The following is a 21,525-nucleotide window of genomic DNA, read 5'->3' on the forward strand; positions in this document are numbered from 1 at the left end:
TGCCGCCCAGACATCCAACAGCAGCCAGTCAGCAACAAATTCCAGAATAGCAGGCTAAAAATAGAGTGGAAGAGAGAGAGAGAGCAGTAAAGAAATAAAGGAAGATGGAAAGAAAGCATGGAGAGAAGACTGAGAGAAACGAGGAGCGAGCAAAGAGCTTTGATTTCAGTCACCATATACAATGTTATCACAACGCAGTTTGATTTGGCTTGTGCTAAAACAGTCAATCAGCTTTCTCAGACATTCAATGTGCATACACAAACACACACACATACAAAGTCACATTCTCACACCAATCCTAGACTGTCCCAGTGTTTATTTATCCAGCACTAGGTAGCCCACTCAGCTTTCGTCCCTGGCCTGAACGCCTCAGTGTGAAACATCCTGGCTGCTGCCATTTACAGCCTCACAGTGAGAGTCTCAGGCCAGCCTGTTCACACATTCAGCTGCCTAAAAGCTCTCTGTCGAGCTCTCCCTGATGCTATCTCCTCCGAACCACCACCTTTGGCTCCTCTCTACAGCCCTTTCCTGCACCCTCATCATGTCTGGTCGTGGCTGGGAAATGTTCTTCTTCAGAACCCCAACCGGCGATGTCCTGCCCATGACTGCTACAGGCTCACTCTCCGGGGCCGTGGCAGTCATTCTCCATTTTCCTCATGCTGCTGCTCTTTTTTTGCCTGATGAAATTTGAGGCTTTGTTTGATGTCTCGCTCAAAGCTGAAGGAAGTCACCACTGATGCACTGTGGAGAACGAGGGGGGTGGCCTGATCATGAACCCTGCTGTCCATGTTTAACGGGTTAGCAGAATCAGTGCTGTACCAGATCAGGTTAGTGCTTGGGCAGTTTGGGATTCAGCTGCCACCTTTTTATTTGAAACCTTGGCAGGGAGCTAGGTTATAACTTCAAGCCAGTTTAACTTCAGCTCAGTACCATTTCAGTGGGGGAAGAAAACAAGTAAAATGCCCATAATCTTTCCTTTGAGTAGTTTTTCAGGGACTATGACTGACTGAGAATGTCTATCTGACCCTGCACTGCACGATCGACAGCGCGGCTGCAATTCTCTTGTCCCGCAGTTTATTGCTGCACTCCTATGACCCACATTTGCAAGAGGCCATTTAGTTCCAGTTTCATTTCCACATCTTTGCTAGTGAGAGGTTTGTGGCACACAATAAATTTTATCTTACATCAGCATGCGTGAATGTAGTCTCTTTAGCTACAGTTAGAAGGTCATTATGTTGTTTAGGGATCAGTTTGGCTAAGGTACAGCATCCAGGCCTGCTGGACTTACTCTGTCTCAAACTCGGCGTCTCCCTGCTCGTGCTACATGAGCCAGGAGTGTTCTCCTGCTCCTCTGCTGCGGCATCCATGCCAGAGGCCCGGCCAGCCACCGCCTACTCCTCCTCTTCCTACTCCTCCTCCCGCTGATGTAAATGTGGATTGAATTAGTGTCAGCCCAGGCCGTCACCTCCCTCTCCCAGCTGACCCCTCCTGCCAGTAGTTGCCCGATTGCTTTTCCTTTCTTCTCTTCTACATGTCACTTATGGCCTCTCCTCACTCTGGCTCTTCGCAGACTTTAGCGCATTGTCTCCCACTGGTAATTGTATGACTTTTCCTTTCTGCGTTTTATGTTTTCTTTTAATTTGGGCTGTTGTGGCAGAAACAGAGTCCCGTTGAATATGTGACCTGACACTGAAGGCTTTCTCTTTAAAAGTTTGTTTCCCTTTAAAACTCTTAAGTTTCCTTTAAAAGTTTAAGAAGTTTAAAAACAAAAAAGGTTCATATCTCATTCATATTTCTTCTCTGCTGAAATATGCACAAATAATCCAGTAATTCTTTCATAACTCATTGCTGAAGTTCTTTGCTATCTTAATTCACTCTAAAGATAACAAGTTTATTGGTGACTGAAATAGCCGTTTGAAGATAAAACTGTTTGAAGGAAAAAGCATTTGTTATTATGCAAACTGAAAATAATGCCCAGACACAAAAGCTGCTTTGAAATGATCCATTTATTGAACTGGTTTTACAGTGGCTTGGTTCTGCCATCCTGAAGGGATGCTGACCACTTTGGGCTTTCTGCCTTCCCAGCTAAACACAAGCATCAGCAGCACCTCTTACTTTCAACCAAAGCCTGTAGAACACAATAACACAACTGCAGCCCGTGCTCACTCGCTCACTCTCTCTGGCTTTCCATGTCAACATGACTCTGTTCATATCTAAACACACATGCTCTTACGCAGTCTTAGACAAGGCATGGAGTGGCATTATATCAAGCAAAATGGCTTCACTACCAATAAATAGAGTATAAAAACAACTGTTATAATAATCATTATCAAAAAAATTAAACATGATTCTAAAAGATAGCAAAGGCACTGAAACAAACCACCTTGGCAGTCCAGGTTTTCAAATCAATAGTAAAAAAAAAAAAAAAAAAAAAAAAAAAAAGATTATTGTGGCTTTAGCCAACAACAGTAATGGATTGTAACAAAAATAATACTTAAATAACATAATACTATCTTTTTTTATTGTCAATAACAATATCCAGTCAAGTTTTCCTATAAGTAGACTTTCTGCTAACTAACAGATATGCACCAGTTAATTCCAGTTTGGCAGAAAGCATGTTTGCAGCTCTTCAGTTAACATGTAGCCTGGCGATCAGCTTTTGGAGTCCCGCTCTGCAGCAGTTCTGCAGCAGTGCAGACACCAATAAACCCCTGCTGAATCTCAGTGCGGGGTGAGGCCATTTTAAGTTATTTCTGAAGCTCTTTGGACTATACCAGGTGTGGAAACCCAACTACTGTGCTTTGTGAGAGCTGTTGAACCTGGTCTGCTGTCTACGTGAGAATTTTGTTAGCTCAGAGCACCTCAATCTGGCTATTAAATGCCAGACCTCTCTACTATCAGGGGAACACCTTATCCCCTTCAGACAACAGTAGGAGCAGAGCATCTGGCCATCAGATAATGAATCCTAATCTAGGGCTAATGTTCTCCTGTCATAGTAAACTTAATTACTGTACATGAACAATGAGGAGATGGTCTTAGATCAGCACTGGTGTTCTGAGAAGCCTCAAACAGTTTAGTCCAAGTCAGATCAGTGATTACCACATCCACGTTTCTGCCGTAAAATTAAAAATAAAATGATAAAAAGAATCAATATTTTGGAGAATCAAAAACTGAAGCGTATTAAAACAAAATACTAACATAGTATAATTTTTTCACTGTGAATCCAGTTGACAATATGATGCAATATAAAAATGCAATACATTACGATACACAAAGGGTGTCTCATTTTATCTTAGTACCCAGGACCTCTGTGGCACAAACTGCCTTCTTATGTCCCACAGATGTCAGCCAGTTTTTTGTTTTGGTGTTTGGGAAATTAATTTAACATGTGCACTCACTACAATTTCGGTGGACATTAATCTCTTGTAGCTGTCCTCTTGTAACCTATATCATAGATGATGATTTGGCTTTGCTGGGGGCGATAAGCAAAATGGAGAGTCCACCAAACTCGATGCACACGGTCACATTCTCAAGAATCTTTCCTTTCATCACATCATAAAACATTCCACATGCTTCCTAAATCTTAACCTACTTTGTCAAACCTTCAAATCATCTTTCATAATGTACACCTCAGTAAAACACTGCCACCTCCATTTCCAAAAAATCTTTTGTAAAACCCACATCTTGGAAACGGCACAGGGTATTTTATTCCTACATACCACTATTAACACGCATCTCTAAATCTCGCTATCTGCCCTATGTCCACACACACACCTTCTTCAACAAATTCTATGTGACTTCAGTAAAACATCAACACTAAAACATACAAATACCAATCACTACAAATGAATTAAAGCAAAGTCTGTTTACATCTGAACCAAAGACAAACAATCCACAGCAAAAAAATCTCTAGAATTTGCTGGATTACCACTGTTTTGAAACAAATATGTTTAGTTGTGTTTTAACCTCCAAGAGGCAAGTGCTCCAAACATACCCTCATGGTCAGAGACATATAGAGAGTTGGTGACTAAATACTGGTCAATCAGCAATTTTACAGCACTGGAGCTAAACAAGGAGGGGACTTCAGCTTTCCAAGAAAAACAGTGGAATTATCAAAAGTCTATTTTAGCCTGTTACATTCCTGTGAACTGAGAGTGTGTCTGAATGCTACTTTGCGTAAAAGCCCTGCTAAGATAACGTTGTCTAGAGAACTTAAACAACAATTCAGTTCAATCAAGAAAGCACGCAGGCACAAACTCAGGCAGGGGAACAAGAGCCAGCAGGTTTGAATTTGAGGACAAGCCCTAGACCAGGATGAACCAAGGTCATGAGGTAAAGTGGTCAGAGGGGGTCAGGAGCATCTCTTTCATCTTGTTGTAGGACCAGCACCTGCCATCTAATTGTCAACCATTATTAAGTTGAATATGAAAAAGAATATATATATCAACAAACATCAGTGGCTGAGGGAAACTTTAGAAAGACCAAACAGGTGATGAGGCAGCTGGCACATATGCCTATAGAAAAGGCTTTGCACTCTGAGGTCCTGGGTCTTTCAACATTCAGTACAAAACAGAATAGCACATCTGGTGATGGCTCCACATGGTAGTTCTCTCCACTTTAAGGAAAAGACATACATAATTTCATATGAATTACAAGGCACTTCATATATATTCCCATACATATGATTCTAGATATAAGACCTGCAAGAATTTGTCATGATAAATAAGAGGCCTCATGTCTTGTGTATGCAGTTGTAATGATTGCTAATAACTAATCAAACAGCATAATAATTATATATGTCAGTTCCATTTGATTTAAAGGAGAGATTGAGTTTTCTACTCTTCCAGTACAGCCAGACCACACCAGTTCTGTATCACTAACTCTATGCAAAATATTAATAAATAAATGACACTGACAGTTCTTTTGGAGCAAGACCCTGGTTTTCTCTTTTTACAGGAAGGAAAGATCACAACATGTGCTCAATGTGAGTTTTAAGGTGCTTTTGTAAACTCATCTTGGCTCTTTGCTTTGTTTGGGAGCCTTCCACTGCCTGATGTCTGTGTGTGATTCGCCTTTTTAATATGTAAACATCTGAACTCAGCACTGGTCTTTATGAGTGATGAAGGCAGGCGGAATACCAGAGTGAACACAAGCCACAACACTAACAATCATTAGCAGTGGTGTGGTGTGAGTGTGTTTGGTAGTGTATAACCCCCAATCACTTCGGCCTCCCTTTCAGATTATCCCAGCATCACACTGGTCGTCAGAGATGCACAAATCCAACACATCCACGCATACTCCCCTCTCACTCTTTTTCCTCTCTCTGTCTGCCTGCCCCCCCTCTCTCTGTCTATGACAGGTTGCTGCTGATGTCCAGGGCTTGCTGGTACACCTGAGTCATGTCATCCAGGTCTCCCAGCAGAGAGAAACTGCTGTTGTCCCCAGGCGAGCCCTTTACCCCGCGCCCAAACTTGCCCCCGTGCAGGGGTGGAGCAGCCCGGAGCCCTTTGAAGTTAGCCAGCTGGAGCAGGTTCTCAGCAGACACGCAGCCTCGGATGTTGGGCCGGGCGGTGACAGGCGGCCAGTCCACCCCACTGAAGGAGCTGTTTGCCAGAACACTGCTGTCTTCACCCACAATGCTGGATGGACGGCTTTGGCTGCGGGACAGACCCGAGTCGCCGGGAGGTGGCTCCCCCAGGACCCCCATAGACGGCATCGCACTGTAGGTGGAGTACTTGCCATTGCGCTTCAGGATGCCCTTTCTGCCCATGGCACGTTTTGGTGGGGAGCCAGCGACAAGGGGTGCAACGCTGCCACCTAGCAGGTCGGAGGACTCACTGCGCTCGGGGGAGGAGTAGTACCCTGATTCCCGTTGCTGGTTATTCTTCAGGATGCCCTTCTTAGGCAGAACAGGCACCATCTTAGCCAGGGAGCCCCCTGAGAGTGTGGGCTCCCCTTCTTTTTGGGTGGCCACCGCTGCCGATGGGCTCTCCGCTTCCCCCATCGCAGGCAGCAGCTCAATGTCCTCCAGACTTGGTGAATACTGCTCTTCCGATGGCCGTGTCTTCAGGATCCCTTTCGGCCTCTTCAAGCCCAGGCTGTCATCACCATTACAGTGTGGCATGCCCCCATCATTCTCTTTCTTGCTCTTCTTGGGCCGCTGGCGAATAAGCAGGAGGGGCTCTGGCCGGGCACCTTTGCCCGCCCGCGGTTCCGTCCGACTCTGCCAGTCAAGGAGGCGAGCCAGCATGGGGGAGCCAGCATCTCGTTGGCTCTCGCAGTCACACACACTGCTCTTCCAGCCCCAGTTCACCCACCAGTGGTTGGCGATGTCCTCCACTGTGGCCCGTCGTTCAGGGTTCACCATCAGCATCCAGCGAATCAGGCCGCGGGCATCTGAAGAGGTACGTGGTCATGCACACTTCAGAATATTTATCACATCTAATACATTCATTTAGCATTTATATTAATCCTACACATAATCAGAATAACATACAAGGGAACTTGGACAAAAGCAATACCATAAATATGAAACCATAAATATGTCACATGACTTCTTACAACAAAATGCTTTCAACCCTTTAACTCAGAAATCAAATACCTTGGACTTGCTTTGTATCTGTGTAATCACACCTTTATTTACAGCTAGGCTGTAGAAGCATCAAAAGGTTAATCAAAGAATGGCCCTGCACCTGATGACTGGGTGGGTTCTCTGTATTCGCCGTTGCTGATTTGGCGGATGAGGTTCTTGTGGTCTCCCCCGTCGAAGGGCATGGTACCATAGACCAGCGTGTAGAGCAGCACTCCCAAGGCCCAGCTGTCCACCTGCAAGGGCAAGATAAGACAGGCATCTGCTGACTCCCCACCATGATCTGTGTGGCCAACCGTACAACAGAGTCCACATTCCACACGGCTGAAGAGAGACACACTCAGAGATAAGATGAGTGCACCGGGGGAGAGGGCTACTCTGGCCATGAAGGCATGCATGACATGGACAACCTGAAGCTACCTCCCTCCGTACGGGGCTACTGGGTGGTGTATCAATCTCCATACTGTGTTGAGCTTTGTGGCTTTTGGCATGGCAGTGTATGTAAAATAACACTCTTGTCTTGCTGTGACAACCAGACAGTGTACAGTAATTGCATGCACTGCACACTGCACTGTCATTTCGTGCACCACACAGATAAGCAGCACTAATGCTATCAGCCATTTCCTCACACTTTAGGGACCTCCTCTTATGCAACCTCTTTTCTCACCACACACAGAGGGTAAAACAGGCTAAGGGAAGCAGCTCCAGGTCATCCTGAAGCCCCCTCTGCTCAAAGAGCAGGAAAAGTTATTGCTCTCTGGAAGGCACAGTCCCATGGTTGGGACACACCACCTCTGGGATGGCTTGTCTTGACCTGCATGAGTGTCGGACTACAGGAAATCAGATAGCAAGCCCTGACTGATTAGACTTCCTCACAAATTGTTTTGCTCAAGGCCTTCCTCTCATCACTCAGAGAATGAAGAGATTCTGATCATGACAAGGTGACATAGCCATTGTGTGCTATTTATTCCTTTTACTGGCTGTAATTTGTGGCTTTTCCCATAAAAGTACTGTAATTTTGATTACAATCTCCAAGTTGCTGTATTTTTTTTGTTCCCGTAGGAAAATTGCAGCAAATGAAAACAAATTGAAAACCGCTGCTTTGGGTCTTAAAATATGAACTGCACTTGTTACAGAACATTCGACTGCTGCATTTTGGAAATGTTTAACAATTTCTTTGTAAACAGGGTGGAAAGCATGCTTTCCACAAAGCTACCTACCAGAAAGAGAAAGAGAAGTACTCGTTTATATTCCTCTCATCTGTGGAACTCATCTGGATACTTTTTAAAAGATGTATCCAGCCAACAGCGAGCATAACAACTTCAAAGGCCAAGACTATGCTCCTGAAACATCTCCAAGCATGAGTGCTTTTTCAAATCAGTGTTAGCTGTTAGCATGTGAGGGTTCTCATCATCATGAGGGCAAACCAGTCACGTCACCTCCGTGTGAACCGCTACAAACGCTACAATGTACAATTCCAGGCCATCCATGGAAGTGAAAGGGAAAGAGGAGAGTGGCCAAACAGGATTGGAACAGCTTATCCTAGACAAATATTGGCTGTGTGGGCTGCTTTATATCTGGGGCTTGATCCTATTAAATCCTATTTAATCCTATTAAAAAGCAACCTAATTCTCTACTGAGACTCTCTGTATGTTTCATCACCCAGTAACCCAAAGGAAGAGCCTGGAGATCAGGGATTTACCACCCTAGGATCATCAGACTCAAACTGCATGACACCCACATTCTTTAAGAAGACCATAAGCTAGAAATGACTTTCTCACATCATTTCTTAAACCACTAAGTGACTCAAAATGTCTGGTAATTCCAGCGTTACAGTATTATTATGGCTGAACAATGCATCTACCAGTCTGTAAAAGACGATGACCTACCTCAGGACCACGATAAGGTCTTCCATTAACGATCTCTGGAGATGCATAAAGTGGACTGCCACAGAAAGTCTGGAGGAGCTTGTCTTTATGGTACAGGTTGGACAGCCCAAAATCAGCTATCTGCTCAGATATAAAAAATATTGGATAAAACATTCATTTGAGCTTTTTATCACAGCAGAGAAACCTTCAAACTGCCTTCATACAGAAGATTTACATGTACATTTAAGATAAAAGCTAATTCTATAGGAACAAACATAGATGGATAATTAAGAATTCAGAATTAATGAATAAATTAATTAATGAACTTCACCTTTATATTACAGTTCTCGTCCAGTAGCACATTTTCCAGTTTCAGATCTCTGTGCACCACACCATTCTGGGTGAGAAAAAAACAGCCATTAGCCATGTTAGGATTTGGCTTGTTCATCTACACTTTATTGTCCAAACATAATGGCTGTCATCTATAAGGGCATTCTGCCCTAGTCATGTTACAGTGCCCTGCTTCAGAGTATTTTGGCAGAAGCATATGTTAACAGCTGGGATCACACCTATGAAATGCAACTTCAACAGCAAGTTTTTAACGCACTTACACACCACTACCCTTTGAGGAGTCCTGTGCATGAGCCACAGGCATAGATAATGAAACAACTATTTGATGTTCTAACAACTAAAGCATGCAGCTAAATAAATACTATAACCTCCATAGACAGAGCCATGCTATTATACCAAGTGATGTCATAGGCAACATATTGAGATCAACCAACTAACATCTGCGCCATAAACCCACATCTGTAATTACCAACCAGTGAGTTATGTTCTCACACCGGCTCTGGATTAAAACCTGACTGTGTCATTAGTGTTTCCTTTAAAGCGGCAATTGACATGCGGCGTGCGGGCCCAGGAGCACAGCCGTTAGAGATTAGCATCACGGGTTCTGTGACAGTGGAGTTCGTTAGTGATGTGGCGGTGCGTGGTGCACTACAGCTTGGGTGCTACAGCTTTAGAAGGGGAACACATGTTCAGCATGTTTCTGATGTGAGCAGATGGTCTGGAAGGCAGCTTCTGAACATGCTGCTTCCTGTGTCATCTCCGACTCCGCCCTTGAGCATGCACTCGCCCACTACTCATGCCCGGAGTGGTGATGACTCAGTCACACCCCCCTTAACCAGAGGTCATCAAAGGGCTTCCCCAGCCAAGGATGTAACATCACTCGCCCTCTCAGCTGCAGGGAAGATGTCAGCAGGTAGGCCCACCCAGGGCGTTGTCTGTCTGGGACCTGGGTCGGAACCAAACGCAGCAGGCCTGTGGATTGCTGGTAGTGACGCTGTCTTGTGTGTAGCCCCTGCCTGGTGCAGAGGGGGGTGAGTGCTGGCCTGCAGACGCATCAACAATGACAATCCGGACAGATAGAGAAAAGGGATAGATCCCCCATGACTGCTTACGTGCAGAGTGTACAGTACGTGTGGCCTGATCAGCTCGTTCTCTGTCTTTGGGGAACCCACCAAATGAGGCAGGAGGAGTGCTCTACTTAAAGTTAAGCTGGAAAGATAAATGCGAGAATCGAGTCGCAAAGCTGTTTCCCATCAGGTTGTCATTCGGAGATTCCTCCTGAATGCGAGGAGGCCAAATACAACATGCTCGCTGAGCCGACATATTCTGTGTGCGCATCACTGGGTTTTATTAAATATTCACACATGCTGCCATGAATGAAATCCTGAGAACACAAAAGAGGCCACAAGGTGGCTGGAGAGCTAAAGTAAGACACAGAAGAAGCAGGCATGTCCAGAGAGAAGAGCAAGGTTAAGATAGGAGGCCGACACATTGAAAGGAGGCTGGTGCAGAGGTGGGTGCAGGCAGAGAAGGCGGGTATAGAGAGAGGAGGCTGGCACAAGGAGAAGAGGAGGGTGCAGAGAGAGGACAGTACGGTACTATACTTTGTGGCAGTAGTGCACAGCAGAGACAATCTGTCTGAAGAAGTGTCGTGTCTCTCTCTCCGTCAGACGCCGACGCTCGCTGATGTAGTCATACAGCTCCCCCTTACTGGCGTATTCCATCACGATCACAATCTTATCCTTATTCTCAAATACTGAAACACAAAATACACACAGGGTAGTTTAGTGAAAACAGCCCACAAACCATTAACTTCTTTTGGCTCAAAAAACACTGTAAATCTCTAACATACTTGCTTTGTAGTTCTTCCACCATGTCATGTTATAATGGTATATGGTGCATAGTATCTGATACATGTGCAGATATAGCCACAAAGGCAACAATGTTCAATGGAAGTCCTCCAGTCAAAAATAAAAGCCTTCCCATTTTCCCAAGTTTCAGTGAGGCTAAATCAACAACGAAAAATATTAGAGGCCTCACGGACATTGAAAAATATAGAGAAAGTAAATATTTTTGACGGGGCAACTCACAGAGTTCACACAGTCATGACATAAACCACCAGAAAGCATGAAAAGGCAGAGATGGAGTTGTGGTTTAAGAACAAAACACACAGAAAAATTACAGTGAAACGCTGTGACTTCAGCAGCACAAAAATATGCCCAATGCCCATTTAAGGAACACCAGAGGGCGGCTCCCATCCAGGAAGAGGGGCACATCTCTTACGCTCCACTAAAGCCCACGTCAAACCCCTACACCCAGCCTCCCCCATCCATCCGCCCGCCTGTGGCCTTCCACTGCAGCAGCAGGAGGGTGGAGCACTGGAGCCTGCTGGGGAAATGCAGGAGGAAGAGAGCGAGGAAGAGCAGAGTGCAGGGAGGGCAGCAGGAACATGATGGCACTGTTCCCATCGCAGGACATCCCGCTCTTCTCACAGGGTTGCAGAATATAGCGGGCAGCTGAGAGGTTCAACAGCACCAACGTAAGACGCACTTCGCACCGTGACGAGCCAGTCACACGTCAAAGCCAAAGCATCATTGACATTTACAAACTTGGAATTCTCCACTTGCTACCAGTTTCGTCATTCACTAAACCCCTTCGGTGGCTGACACTTAAACTTCAGGCGGCTATTCTCCCATTATACATGCAGAAGATTAATGATATTAAACACAACTAAATTTTCTTGGATTTCTATAAAAGTTGAGATCAGTGGTTGAGCTGTGTGTTAGACATATCAGACATTGATCTCAATGGTCGATAAACTTGGACACACAGTTCTCCCCGTTTTATGAGCCACAGAGGCTGATGCTGTTGCCTGCAAGCCAAAAGCATGCATCATGTTTATCTATTAAAGTTCAGGGTGTGTTGCTGGAGCTGTATGGAACCACTGGAGCTTGGCGACAAGGGACAGAGCAGAGAAGCTCCAGCCCTAGAGAATCCACACACTGCAGCCTATCTAGAGATTCAAGGTCCCTTCAGAAGCATTGTAAAGTCCCTCTGAAGCACCCCCCAGTGTTTGGTGATGCTCTGGGTCTGTGACACTGCTGACATGACTCCAAGCCTATATCCCTGCTTCTCTCTCCTCTGCAGGGGATAATTAGCCAGATTACATAACCTGGGCTTGTGGCAGGAAACCAATGGCTCCATTCGCATGTCTCAGGGCCCACTTGTCCTGCAGTTCTCCATACAATGCCACAATTACTGCTCATTGTCCATGTGCCACTCAGCCCTTTCAGACTGCACAATGCCTACACCCAGCTCAGCCCCCTGCTGGAGGGCTAGATTTAGCACTACAGGTGTGTGAGCCAAAAACAAGCAGCCTCTGGGTTCAACTAAGTGCTACAAGTGCTGCAGTCAATCTTTAACTCTAGTTTCCCAACGAGACAGGAATGGGAAAGAGACTGCTTGAGCAACTCTGCCGGTGATACAGTGAAAATGAGGTCTTTCTCGAAATTATGCCCTTGAGTGACATATGCGGGTGTGCACCATTTGGGTAGGACCAGATTTAGAGGGAAATCCTCAGTCATAAGCACATCTGGTTCAGCTTTGCCTCCAATATGCACTTAATGGGTGACATGGGTGTTGCCGGATATACAGTTCTGTGTCTATACATTTCCGGTGCTATTTTGGTAGGAGGCCAACCCACAACAGTAAACACATTTTAACAAGGTACACCAGAAACCACACAGGCTTCCAGCTCTCACCCCTGAGAAAAATGAGAACAGAACTGTTGCAGGCAAGGCAATGCCTCACTCTAGCAGTCTGACTCCAGGGGCTCGTTTGGGGTCTTTTCTCCTCATCATGGTCCCAGACGCTCCGAGCCGAGTCGACCACAACATAGCCTGAGATCCAATGCTGCAAGGCAGCATATATAGCTCCTCTACAAAAGCACCCCCCCCCCCCTCAATAAACACAGACCACGTGCAGATCCTGCAAAGAAAACAGCCCCGTCAGATAACTAGGTGTGTGCCAGGCCTGACGTGGCAAAGAAGCTCCCACAAAGGGAGCAACCGGGGCAACAGAGGCCTACGGGGGCAGGCAAAACGCCACTGGAAATCAGCCATATGGACTTCAGACCATGGCTCGTGCTCCTCACATGCAGAATGAGCTAAGGGAAGAGAGGTGCTGCCCATTAATCACAGTCACTCCTCTGTTCATTTCTGACACCCAGACTGACCCATTTGGCTCAAACAGGCGCACATTAATGCACTGTAAAAAAGAAACAGTACTGTATGGAGCTTTATCAATTCATTACCAGTGGAAAGGGGGTTATTATTTATTCATTGGAGCATGATGATTAATTCAATGCCAAGTTACAGACTTTTAGTGCATTAGAGTGAGCTGGTGAGCCGGCGAGTCCTCTCTCCCAGAGCTGGGTCTGCTTTCCAGCTGCTCTGACAGAAACCAGCCACAGATGTCTGGCTTTATGATCAATAGGATGGAGAGGAAAAAGAAGAGACCCCTTAGATGTGTGGAAAGTTGCCACAGACACCCCATACCAACAGACAGATCTGCCTCTAAACACATAAATACATACACACACATTTGCATACAATCACTACCACATATGCACTTCCAAAAGTACACACAGACAGATGATAAACAACACCCAGAGCTATTGTTCAGATATAACAATGACATTTTCACTGTGAAACAACTAGTTCATAAACAGATAAAAATCTTCTTCAAGTAATGACAAAATAAGTTAGTACATTTATGAGACAACTTAAATAATGGAGTAAACTGGAATGGAGATGTATGTAGAAAATTGTGCTGGAGGTCTGACTCTGATATTTGAACAATGAAAAAATTATGGCTGGATAGATGGATGTAAGACAGACAGAAAGACAAACCTTCATATATAGAAATGATGTGGGGGTGGCGGAGGGAGGACATGATCTCTATCTCTCGACGGATGTGCACCATATCCTGCTCATCCTTGATCTTTTCCTTCCTGATCGACTTAATAGCAACCTGAAGGAAAGAAACAGAGGAACAGCTTCAGCACATCACTTAGTAACCAGGTCCCATAAAAGCTCCAGTCCTGTTATAATAGGTCTTAAATTCAAACTTAAAAACATATATTTCCATTTCTATCTGATTACAATTATTTGTAAAATCAAATGTAAGCATTGAATGAATTTAATTGTTACAGTTAAGAAAACAGTTCAGCACATTTTGCTGTGATGTACTACATGAAATAAAGCTTTCTTGGCCCATTAGATTTTCAGACCACCTTGTCAGACCTTAACTGAAAGTCTGAGACCAAAGAATGGGCCTGATGGTGAAGGTGTATGGTTTGAACAAGGCCATTCTACATGCTCAGCATGGCATTTCCAGGCCTTCTGTTTGAAAATGAAGGTGCACTGGTTGGGGAAGAGCGCTGTCTGCACGGGCCTCAGTAATGGGTGCTTCTATCGCTGTACGCTGTTGTGAATGCCTTCTCATTGAAACGTAGGACTCAAGACACATTCAGCAATAATGGAAGGATCAAGTTGCAGTGTAGAGAACAGATACCATATGTTCTAGTGTCTAGGGAACATATATATTCTCCCCAAGTCCACATGTTCAATTAGAGATTTCCTGAATGATCTAGTGTTAGCATAAGTATATAATGATCAAAATAAATGTGGATGGCACATTGCTCAAGTGGTCTCGCAGTTACTGTTAATAGCCTGTATTTCCGAGAGGGAAAATGGCTTCTGCTCCTCTAACATTTAAAAAAATATTCTCATCAGTTTTAACACTTCACTGAGGAGCATGACATATTTCTTAGTAAATAGTACATTGGAGTACATCACAGTGGTTTTGTCTGTTCCTTAATTACATAATGTCTTATATATCTTAATTACATAATATCTTACATATCTTAATTACATAATAGGGGTGCACCTAGCCTCTGTAGGGTAATCAGTGTGGAGGGCCTCGTGTTGCTGGTCTCTCTCCCAGCATGCCTGTGAGAACAGGCTCAGGAAAGCATCCAAAGGCTGAGCATGATCAGTGCTTCTTCTGTTTACATTCCGAGGAGCACACATGTATGAATGGGGAGGTGTCCCTACACCAGTACACTCAATCCAAGATAGAGGATAATATCACAAAGACATCCCCAGGCCCACCTATGTCAATTTCAGCAGCAGGCATGAGGTTCCAAGGTTGTGCAGTTTCTAGATGTGTTGTCCATCTTTTTGTTAATTTCAGATTAATGGAGACAGGAGAAAACATGTTGACTGATTGGTGATGTCATACAGAGAAAAAGGAAGTGCCTGCAGGGATTTCCTGTCTGTGTCACACTCCCACCTATTTGCATGGCCACTTTAGGGTTGACGGAACAGTGTGAAGTGGAATGAAAAATGATCATAGACAACGAGGATATCCTAGGTGAGGTTAGCAAGAACATTTGTTTTATTATGTTTGAGAACTCTGTTTCTAGGCTGTTACTTTCCAATCCATATAGCAAAATTAAAAACATGTAGTGACACTACAAAAGTGACTGAACGGTACCATTTATTTTAAACTCAAATACTTTGAAACTCTTCATTGTATAGGCTTATGTTTGTGAGGGAACAAAGGAAACTTTACAATTCACGTCTTTATTTTTGTTACAAGCATTTTCTTAAAAAACTAATAAACTTGTCTAAACTACTACACTACCTATATTGAACTATTTAGATTAACTATGTTGATGTGAATTTGCAGAAGAGCAACTCTGACTGACAAAGCCACACATTGGCTATGGCACAAAAATGCTGCAAGCTTTTAAAAATTGCTGTGTCTCGTTCCTGTGAATGATATAGCCATTCATTTACCTTTAATAAGCACTCATCATGCCTTGTTTGATTCAATAGTTAATGTCCACATCTATATTTATGAATACCTCCTCTTCAGTCTCTACAAACTCACCAAATCCTAACTTGGAATCTTATATAGAAATGCAAAACCTCACAGAGGTTGAAAATCTTTGCTTTAACTGCATACAATATAACAGTAAGCAACTTATACTGTTATAATGATAGTATAAGTCCTGCCTATCCTTCTTCACTGCAACTCTGTCCATGAATCATCTCTTCTACTGTAATGATAGGATGGGAAGACAGACAACTGTAGTCTCTGCCAAAGGAGGCGCCCAGCGCACCCAAACCCTGCTTTTCTCTGAGAAACGAAAACCACATGTTAGACAGAGCAGAAGGTAAATTATCCAGCACATCCCTATAAGGAAACCAAACCGGAATGGCTCAGATCTTGATTATGTGGAATAAAAAGGTATAAATAAACACATAAATGGGGCCCGATTGCTGCACGCTCAGATGAAATCCTGCAATATCTTTAGGTCTTTATTGGTAAGCCACGGCAAACTGTTTTCCATTACCTCATGAAGTTTATCAGCAGCTCAGGTATGTGCCTCCTGCCAGCCTCACAATAAGAGTGCAGGAATGTGATGGCTTCACAGGTGCTCGTACAGCAGCACCAACCCTCTCCAAAAATTGTCACGTAGTGTTTTATTGTAATGGAGCTGTAGCCTTCATTCCAGCCTTTTCTAGTGAAAGACCTGGATCGGACACACTTGCACTGTGTAACATATTACACTTGAGTCATCTTGGCTCCTACCTCCATAGCCCAGGCAACGGCACCCAGGAACACTTGAAAAACAAGAACACTTGAAGAATAAGAGTTATACATTTCTCCCCTCCTCTAACTAGAAGATTTATTAGCAAAAATGTGTTTGGTCCTTTCCGAGGTATATAGTTTCCACCCACTGAAAGCAATTTTAACTTGTATATCAACAGTCCTAACATTCAAAAAGGAAAATGAAAAATGTTATGCCTACAGCAGTTCAAACAGCCCCCAAAAAGAATCATTTCTCAAAACATCCGGACACGACTCTAATGGACAACAGACAGAGACCAGTGCTTTTCCTTCATGCAGGACCAAAGTCTAGCCAACTAATGTAAATCCACCACCTAGCAATCCAAACCTTATGTCTGCCACTCCAAGCCATTGTTGAAATCCCACAATACCAAGTGCTTCTGCTGTTGATCAGAACATGACTGCACGCACATGTGTGTATGCCTCTGTTTATGTGTTTGCATGTAATGTGATTCTGTATTTTTTACAGCTAGTTAGCCCATTCTGACAGACCCTAGCTGCTAGGCTTGTTAGACGTTTATTTGTTGATTGTCTGAAGGCTGTTTTATATTTTCTAGTTGTTATAATACTTATAATAAAGACTTTGATCAAGGATGCTGGTCATAAATCAGCTCTAATGGGAATGTAGGCTTTATTGCCCTGCTTTCTTTCGTCTTGGGTCCTCCACAGGATATTAGTTTTTCCATTATATTTTCATTTCCTGTTTAAGATGACCTTTCATGGATCACTTTCTGCCTTCAGTCATGCTGTCACCACGATCTTTTCTCTTTGCCTCTTACACAGCCAATCATCCTCTGCATACCAATAAAGGCGCAGATAGACCGAAGAAGCTCTGCAGACTTACGTGAATGTGCACCTCATCAAATAATCTACCCACTCCACATTCAGACTCGTATCTGTCTATTAATAAACCAAAGGAGACACTACATCGACATTCCATTGCCCCAAATAAATGCATTTTAACACATACACATGTATACATGTGGGAACATATTTGTGAAGCTTTGGAAAGGTACATACTAATACCACAAACTCATGCACGTACACATATGCAAATGTGCGCACTCTCTCACACTCAGTATGTCTTCCAGAATCTTCTTTATGACCCACTTTCTGCAGTTGCCATTAAGGTTAGAGAAGTAGCGATGGTAAAGTAATATGGTGAAAAGAGATTACATAACTGTCTCCTTATTATTTTTGTGACCCCTTGGTATCAAAGTGTTCCTTAAATGAGGGATTAAGGACATAATGGTACCAATCCCAGCTAAAGTCCTGCACACACTCACAACAGCATAATCTGCACTTCAGATGGACTGTGCTAAAGAGAGCAGGCAGATGAAAGTTCAGCATGGTGTATGACTAAATTGAGCTCTCTACACATAAAGTGATTCTGCAAGCGGCACACCCTTACACAGCCATATTTACAGCCATATTCACCATATTCACTGCATTTCTGTTGCACTGATAAGTGATCCAATTAGCTGCTGAAGTCATATGGTTCTATGGGCAGAGTTCCCCAAATGCTATGTAGCTGTAAAAACATTGTACCATATAAAGGCTTTGAGGTGCTTTCCCAAAACCATTACGCTTATTTACCTGTACATTAAGCAACTATTTTATAAGTAGAGAACAATTAATTAATTTTGGGGGAAACGTGAGCCAGTGTAGGATATGCAGGGATTTTATACCCATATTCCCATGGTTGAAAGTTCTACAGCATGGTGAAGTGGAATTTTATTGATGACCAGCAGCTCTAGGGTGCTCCACCCAAGCAGGATTCAACCCAGTACCCTGCAAGCACTCAACAGTGAAGAGCCATCAAGGCCTGAGTGCCTGCCACCCTGTGGGCTGGAGCCATAGTCTGTTGGATGCCTGAACCCACTGCCAGGCTAAGGGTCTTTAAGGAAACGTCTGTCCCTGAGAGAGATAAGACAGGAATGCAGAACTGTGAGTAACCACTGCAGAACAAATAACTCCTAGTCTGGACAGCAGCACTCACAATGACACATACACATAGTAACTATGCACACCCTCTTCTTTTTGTTTTGGTTACTCAGGCAACAGTACGATGGAACAGCTAATTTCTGACCAAAAGTAACATTGGATGTAAGAATCACAATGTGCATGTAGTTGTACACATCTTTATGCATGTAACTTTACACATGTAATTAATTGCTACAGCATGCATTTGTTCAGTACTCACCCATAAGACACGCAGAAGGCCTTGGATACAATTATGTGTTTACATACATCTCTAGTTTATTTTTAGTTTCATTATCAAAGTCACACTCCCATTCAGCAGCTGGTGGGGAGATGGACAAAAACTTGGTCCTGGAACTGGACCAAAAAACACACCCTAGCCTCTCTCTCTCTCTCTCTGTCTGTGTGTGTGTGTGTGTGTGTGTGTGTGTGTGTGTGTGTGTGTGTGTGTGTGTGTGTGTGTGTGTGTTTGTCTGGGTGAGTGTTAAGCAAACACTGCTGTGTGCCAGATACACTGGGCATACAGTAATTTTAAATGAACAGAGGGCTACACTACTTACAAAACTATAACAGTGCAAAGGTCCCCTAGTGGATATGCTGTTGCTGTAGTGTCATAACATGCCATATCAATTATTCATGTTGTCAGGGAAACTCATGTATTTCATGGTCTCTTAACTACATACACTCTCCTGCAGGGAAAGAATAGACTTTCATTAATAGACAATGAAGTTTATACTAAGAGATGTGTGTAGACTATATATGCTATGTGTGTAGACTATATATGCTGTGTGTGTGTGTGTGTGTGTGTGTGTGTGTGTGTGTGTGTGTGTGTAAAGTTTGACCTCCTCTCTGTGCTTAAGGATAAGCCAACAAACAGAACTGCCATATACCACTCATAACGACCAAACCATGGGTGAAAGCTGCTCCACTTAACAGGAATTAGCGAAGAACTGAAGTACTCGCCAGGCACTCCTCACCCAAGGAAAGATCTCCCAGTGCAGCCAAGCAGTCCTGCTGTTTCCAGGTCCGATTTTGCAACATGTGGAAAGGCTCCATATAAGGACTGGCTGGGGGTCAGATGCCTGACAACTGTGATAAAGGTCATCAAAATAACCAAGCTAGACCTAAGCATGTTCTCCTGGAATCTCTTTACTGATCAGATGACCAAACAGCTCCTGCGCTTACAAATGTCGACGTTGTGTCAACACAGATGGTACACTGTGCTTGACCCATCAAAAATACAAGCACATATCAAAAACACCAGTACTCAAAATTTTATTTTTGGGTTAGTAATGCAAGTCAGATGGACTTTTATAACTGATTTTAAACCATGTGGTAATGACTTTTTTTTTAATGTATGGTCTTTCTTTGTATGTTCGTCAGTCTCATGGCACTTCGCATTGGCTTCACAACCCGCTAGCAAACAGGGAAAAAAGCGTTTTTCATGTGCTCACTGCAAGAGTAGAGCAGAGTCATTGGCCTTTCCAATGATGCGTTTCACTGGGGCCATTAAAAACGCATCAATCCCATCAATACGGGATTCAGAACAGCTGCCCTCGCCCTGTCTTCAGACGCGCCGTAACCCTGGAGACACAGACCGCGCGTGCTGACAAGAGTCCTCTGGCCTCCAACGCGCTCAGCGCGAGAGAATTCCCATGAGGGAAAAAAAACTCACTCGAGCCAAGCACAACACATTACTCTACCAGCCACCGCTCTTAAGCTGACTGTATGCACATTTATTCGGCCAACATCTTATTTCTACTGAGACAGTTTATTTATGTGCTTAAAAATAAAGCAGGGAATCCTTACTTACCTCTCTACCAGAGTGTCTCTCGATGGCCTTCTTGACTTTGCCATACGTCCCTCTTCCCAGTGTCTCCAGTAGCTCGTAGCGATGTTTCAGATTGTGTTTGTGGTGATGCTTCTTTACGCCGGAACTACGTTTGCCTTCACCTATGCCCTCCGCGACTGAGGAGACGGTGGGCGATGAAGGGGAGATCGGCTGATCACCTCTAGGCTTCCCCGCTGAGGACTGAACACCTTCAGCCTCTGAATGGGTTTGCCTTTGAGGCGATGCACATGCAATATCCATGTTTAGGGGAGGATATCAGTTACAATTCTCCCACTTGGTTAAATGTTTGTAACGACCTAGTTTTTAAATATTGATAATATGTTATAGTACTAATAGGCCTATTATAGTATATTAATTAATAAATAAATTACACTGAAACGTTTACTTATGTTAACATATAAACTTTATGATTGTCAATAATGACACGCTATCAAGTGATCTCTTGCTTTACTCATTTTTTTAAATCAGCTGTCAATGCAATCTACCTATAGCCGGCTACGGTATGCTATCTAAAAATTCTATTCACTAGGCTAAAAAAGGCTAAAAACGAACAATGTTGACTAATGGTAAAAAATGAATGTGGCCATTATGCGTATAAACTGGCATACAACGTATATGTTACAAGCCATATTTAAATGTAGCTATTTATTATAAAATCAGATTCTAACGAGATGCTGCGAGTAAGGACGCTGCTGCGTCCAGTTTCTCGTTTTCTAGCCTAATGTTATTTGCGCTCTGGTAGGCTGTAGTTTGGCACATACAGAAACGTTACAGAATATGAGAACACGTTAGACTAATAATTTCAGCATAAACTAGCCAGTTTTCTCTTTCGTTTGCCGTATTCGACCATGGCCTCCCCGTATTTCTTTGTTACAGTGGGCGGTGCGCAGCCTGCAATCTATCGCTAAAAATCACAAAACCGAAGCAAAAATCCTTAACCGTCATTGCTTCCTGAGAAAGCAGCGACGAAGCCGGCGTTCTGGATGTAGATGACCCTCATTTTGTCCACAGCCTCGGTGCAACCTCACTCAACGGGGTACTGGCAAAGGTGTGAGCGATCCATGCCCAAATCGATGTCAGACTCGTGTTGCTATCAGTTTGAAATAGCTGCGCCGTTTTGAATATTGCCATGTTCTTTCCGACTCCCCTTCTCGCGTGGCCAGGTCGTCTCCGTTTCTCTCTAG

The 21,525-nt window shown here is 43.8% G+C and overlaps 1 protein-coding gene across 2 annotated transcripts; it reads right to left on the minus strand.

Annotated features, from left to right (window-relative positions):
* Positions 1–1,988: 1,988 nt before the first annotated feature.
* nuak1b (NUAK family, SNF1-like kinase, 1b) lies at positions 1,989–21,508 on the minus strand. 2 transcript variants are annotated; one of them, XM_027000251.3, is made up of 7 exons: positions 20,303–21,508; positions 13,719–13,839; positions 10,413–10,564; positions 8,789–8,854; positions 8,479–8,598; positions 6,693–6,825; positions 1,989–6,396 (listed from the first exon to the last, which is right to left on the minus strand). In XM_027000251.3, exons 1-7 carry the CDS (start codon positions 20,579–20,581, stop codon positions 5,351–5,353), a joined length of 1,917 nt encoding a protein of 638 aa, XP_026856052.2. In that variant the 5' UTR covers positions 20,582–21,508; the 3' UTR covers positions 1,989–5,350. The 2 variants fall into 2 exon arrangements, with proteins under 2 accessions (XP_026856052.2, XP_081568514.1); XM_081712388.1 differs by lacking the exon at positions 20,303–21,508 and adding an exon at positions 14,982–15,020.
* Between the last annotated feature and the right edge of the window lie 17 nt (positions 21,509–21,525).

This window comes from Electrophorus electricus, chromosome 4 (genome assembly GCF_041902795.1).
Source record: "Electrophorus electricus isolate QZ-2024a chromosome 4, ASM4190279v1, whole genome shotgun sequence".
Lineage (NCBI taxonomy): Eukaryota > Metazoa > Chordata > Actinopteri > Gymnotiformes > Gymnotidae > Electrophorus > Electrophorus electricus.

What these genes read in the sequence shown, in the direction of transcription:
- nuak1b (XM_027000251.3), bottom strand. Translation starts at nt 20,581, where the DNA reads ATGGATATTGCATGTGCATCGCCTCAAAGGCAAACCCATTCAGAGGCT. An exon ending in CATCATTTCTATATATGAAG is followed by an intron (nt 10,565 to 13,718) that starts GTTTGTCTTTCT and finishes TTTGTGTTTCAG; the next exon opens with TATTTGAGAATAAGGATAAG. An exon ending in GACCTTATCGTGGTCCTGAG is followed by an intron (nt 6,826 to 8,478) that starts GTAGGTCATCGT and finishes TTGCCCTTGCAG; the next exon opens with GTGGACAGCTGGGCCTTGGG.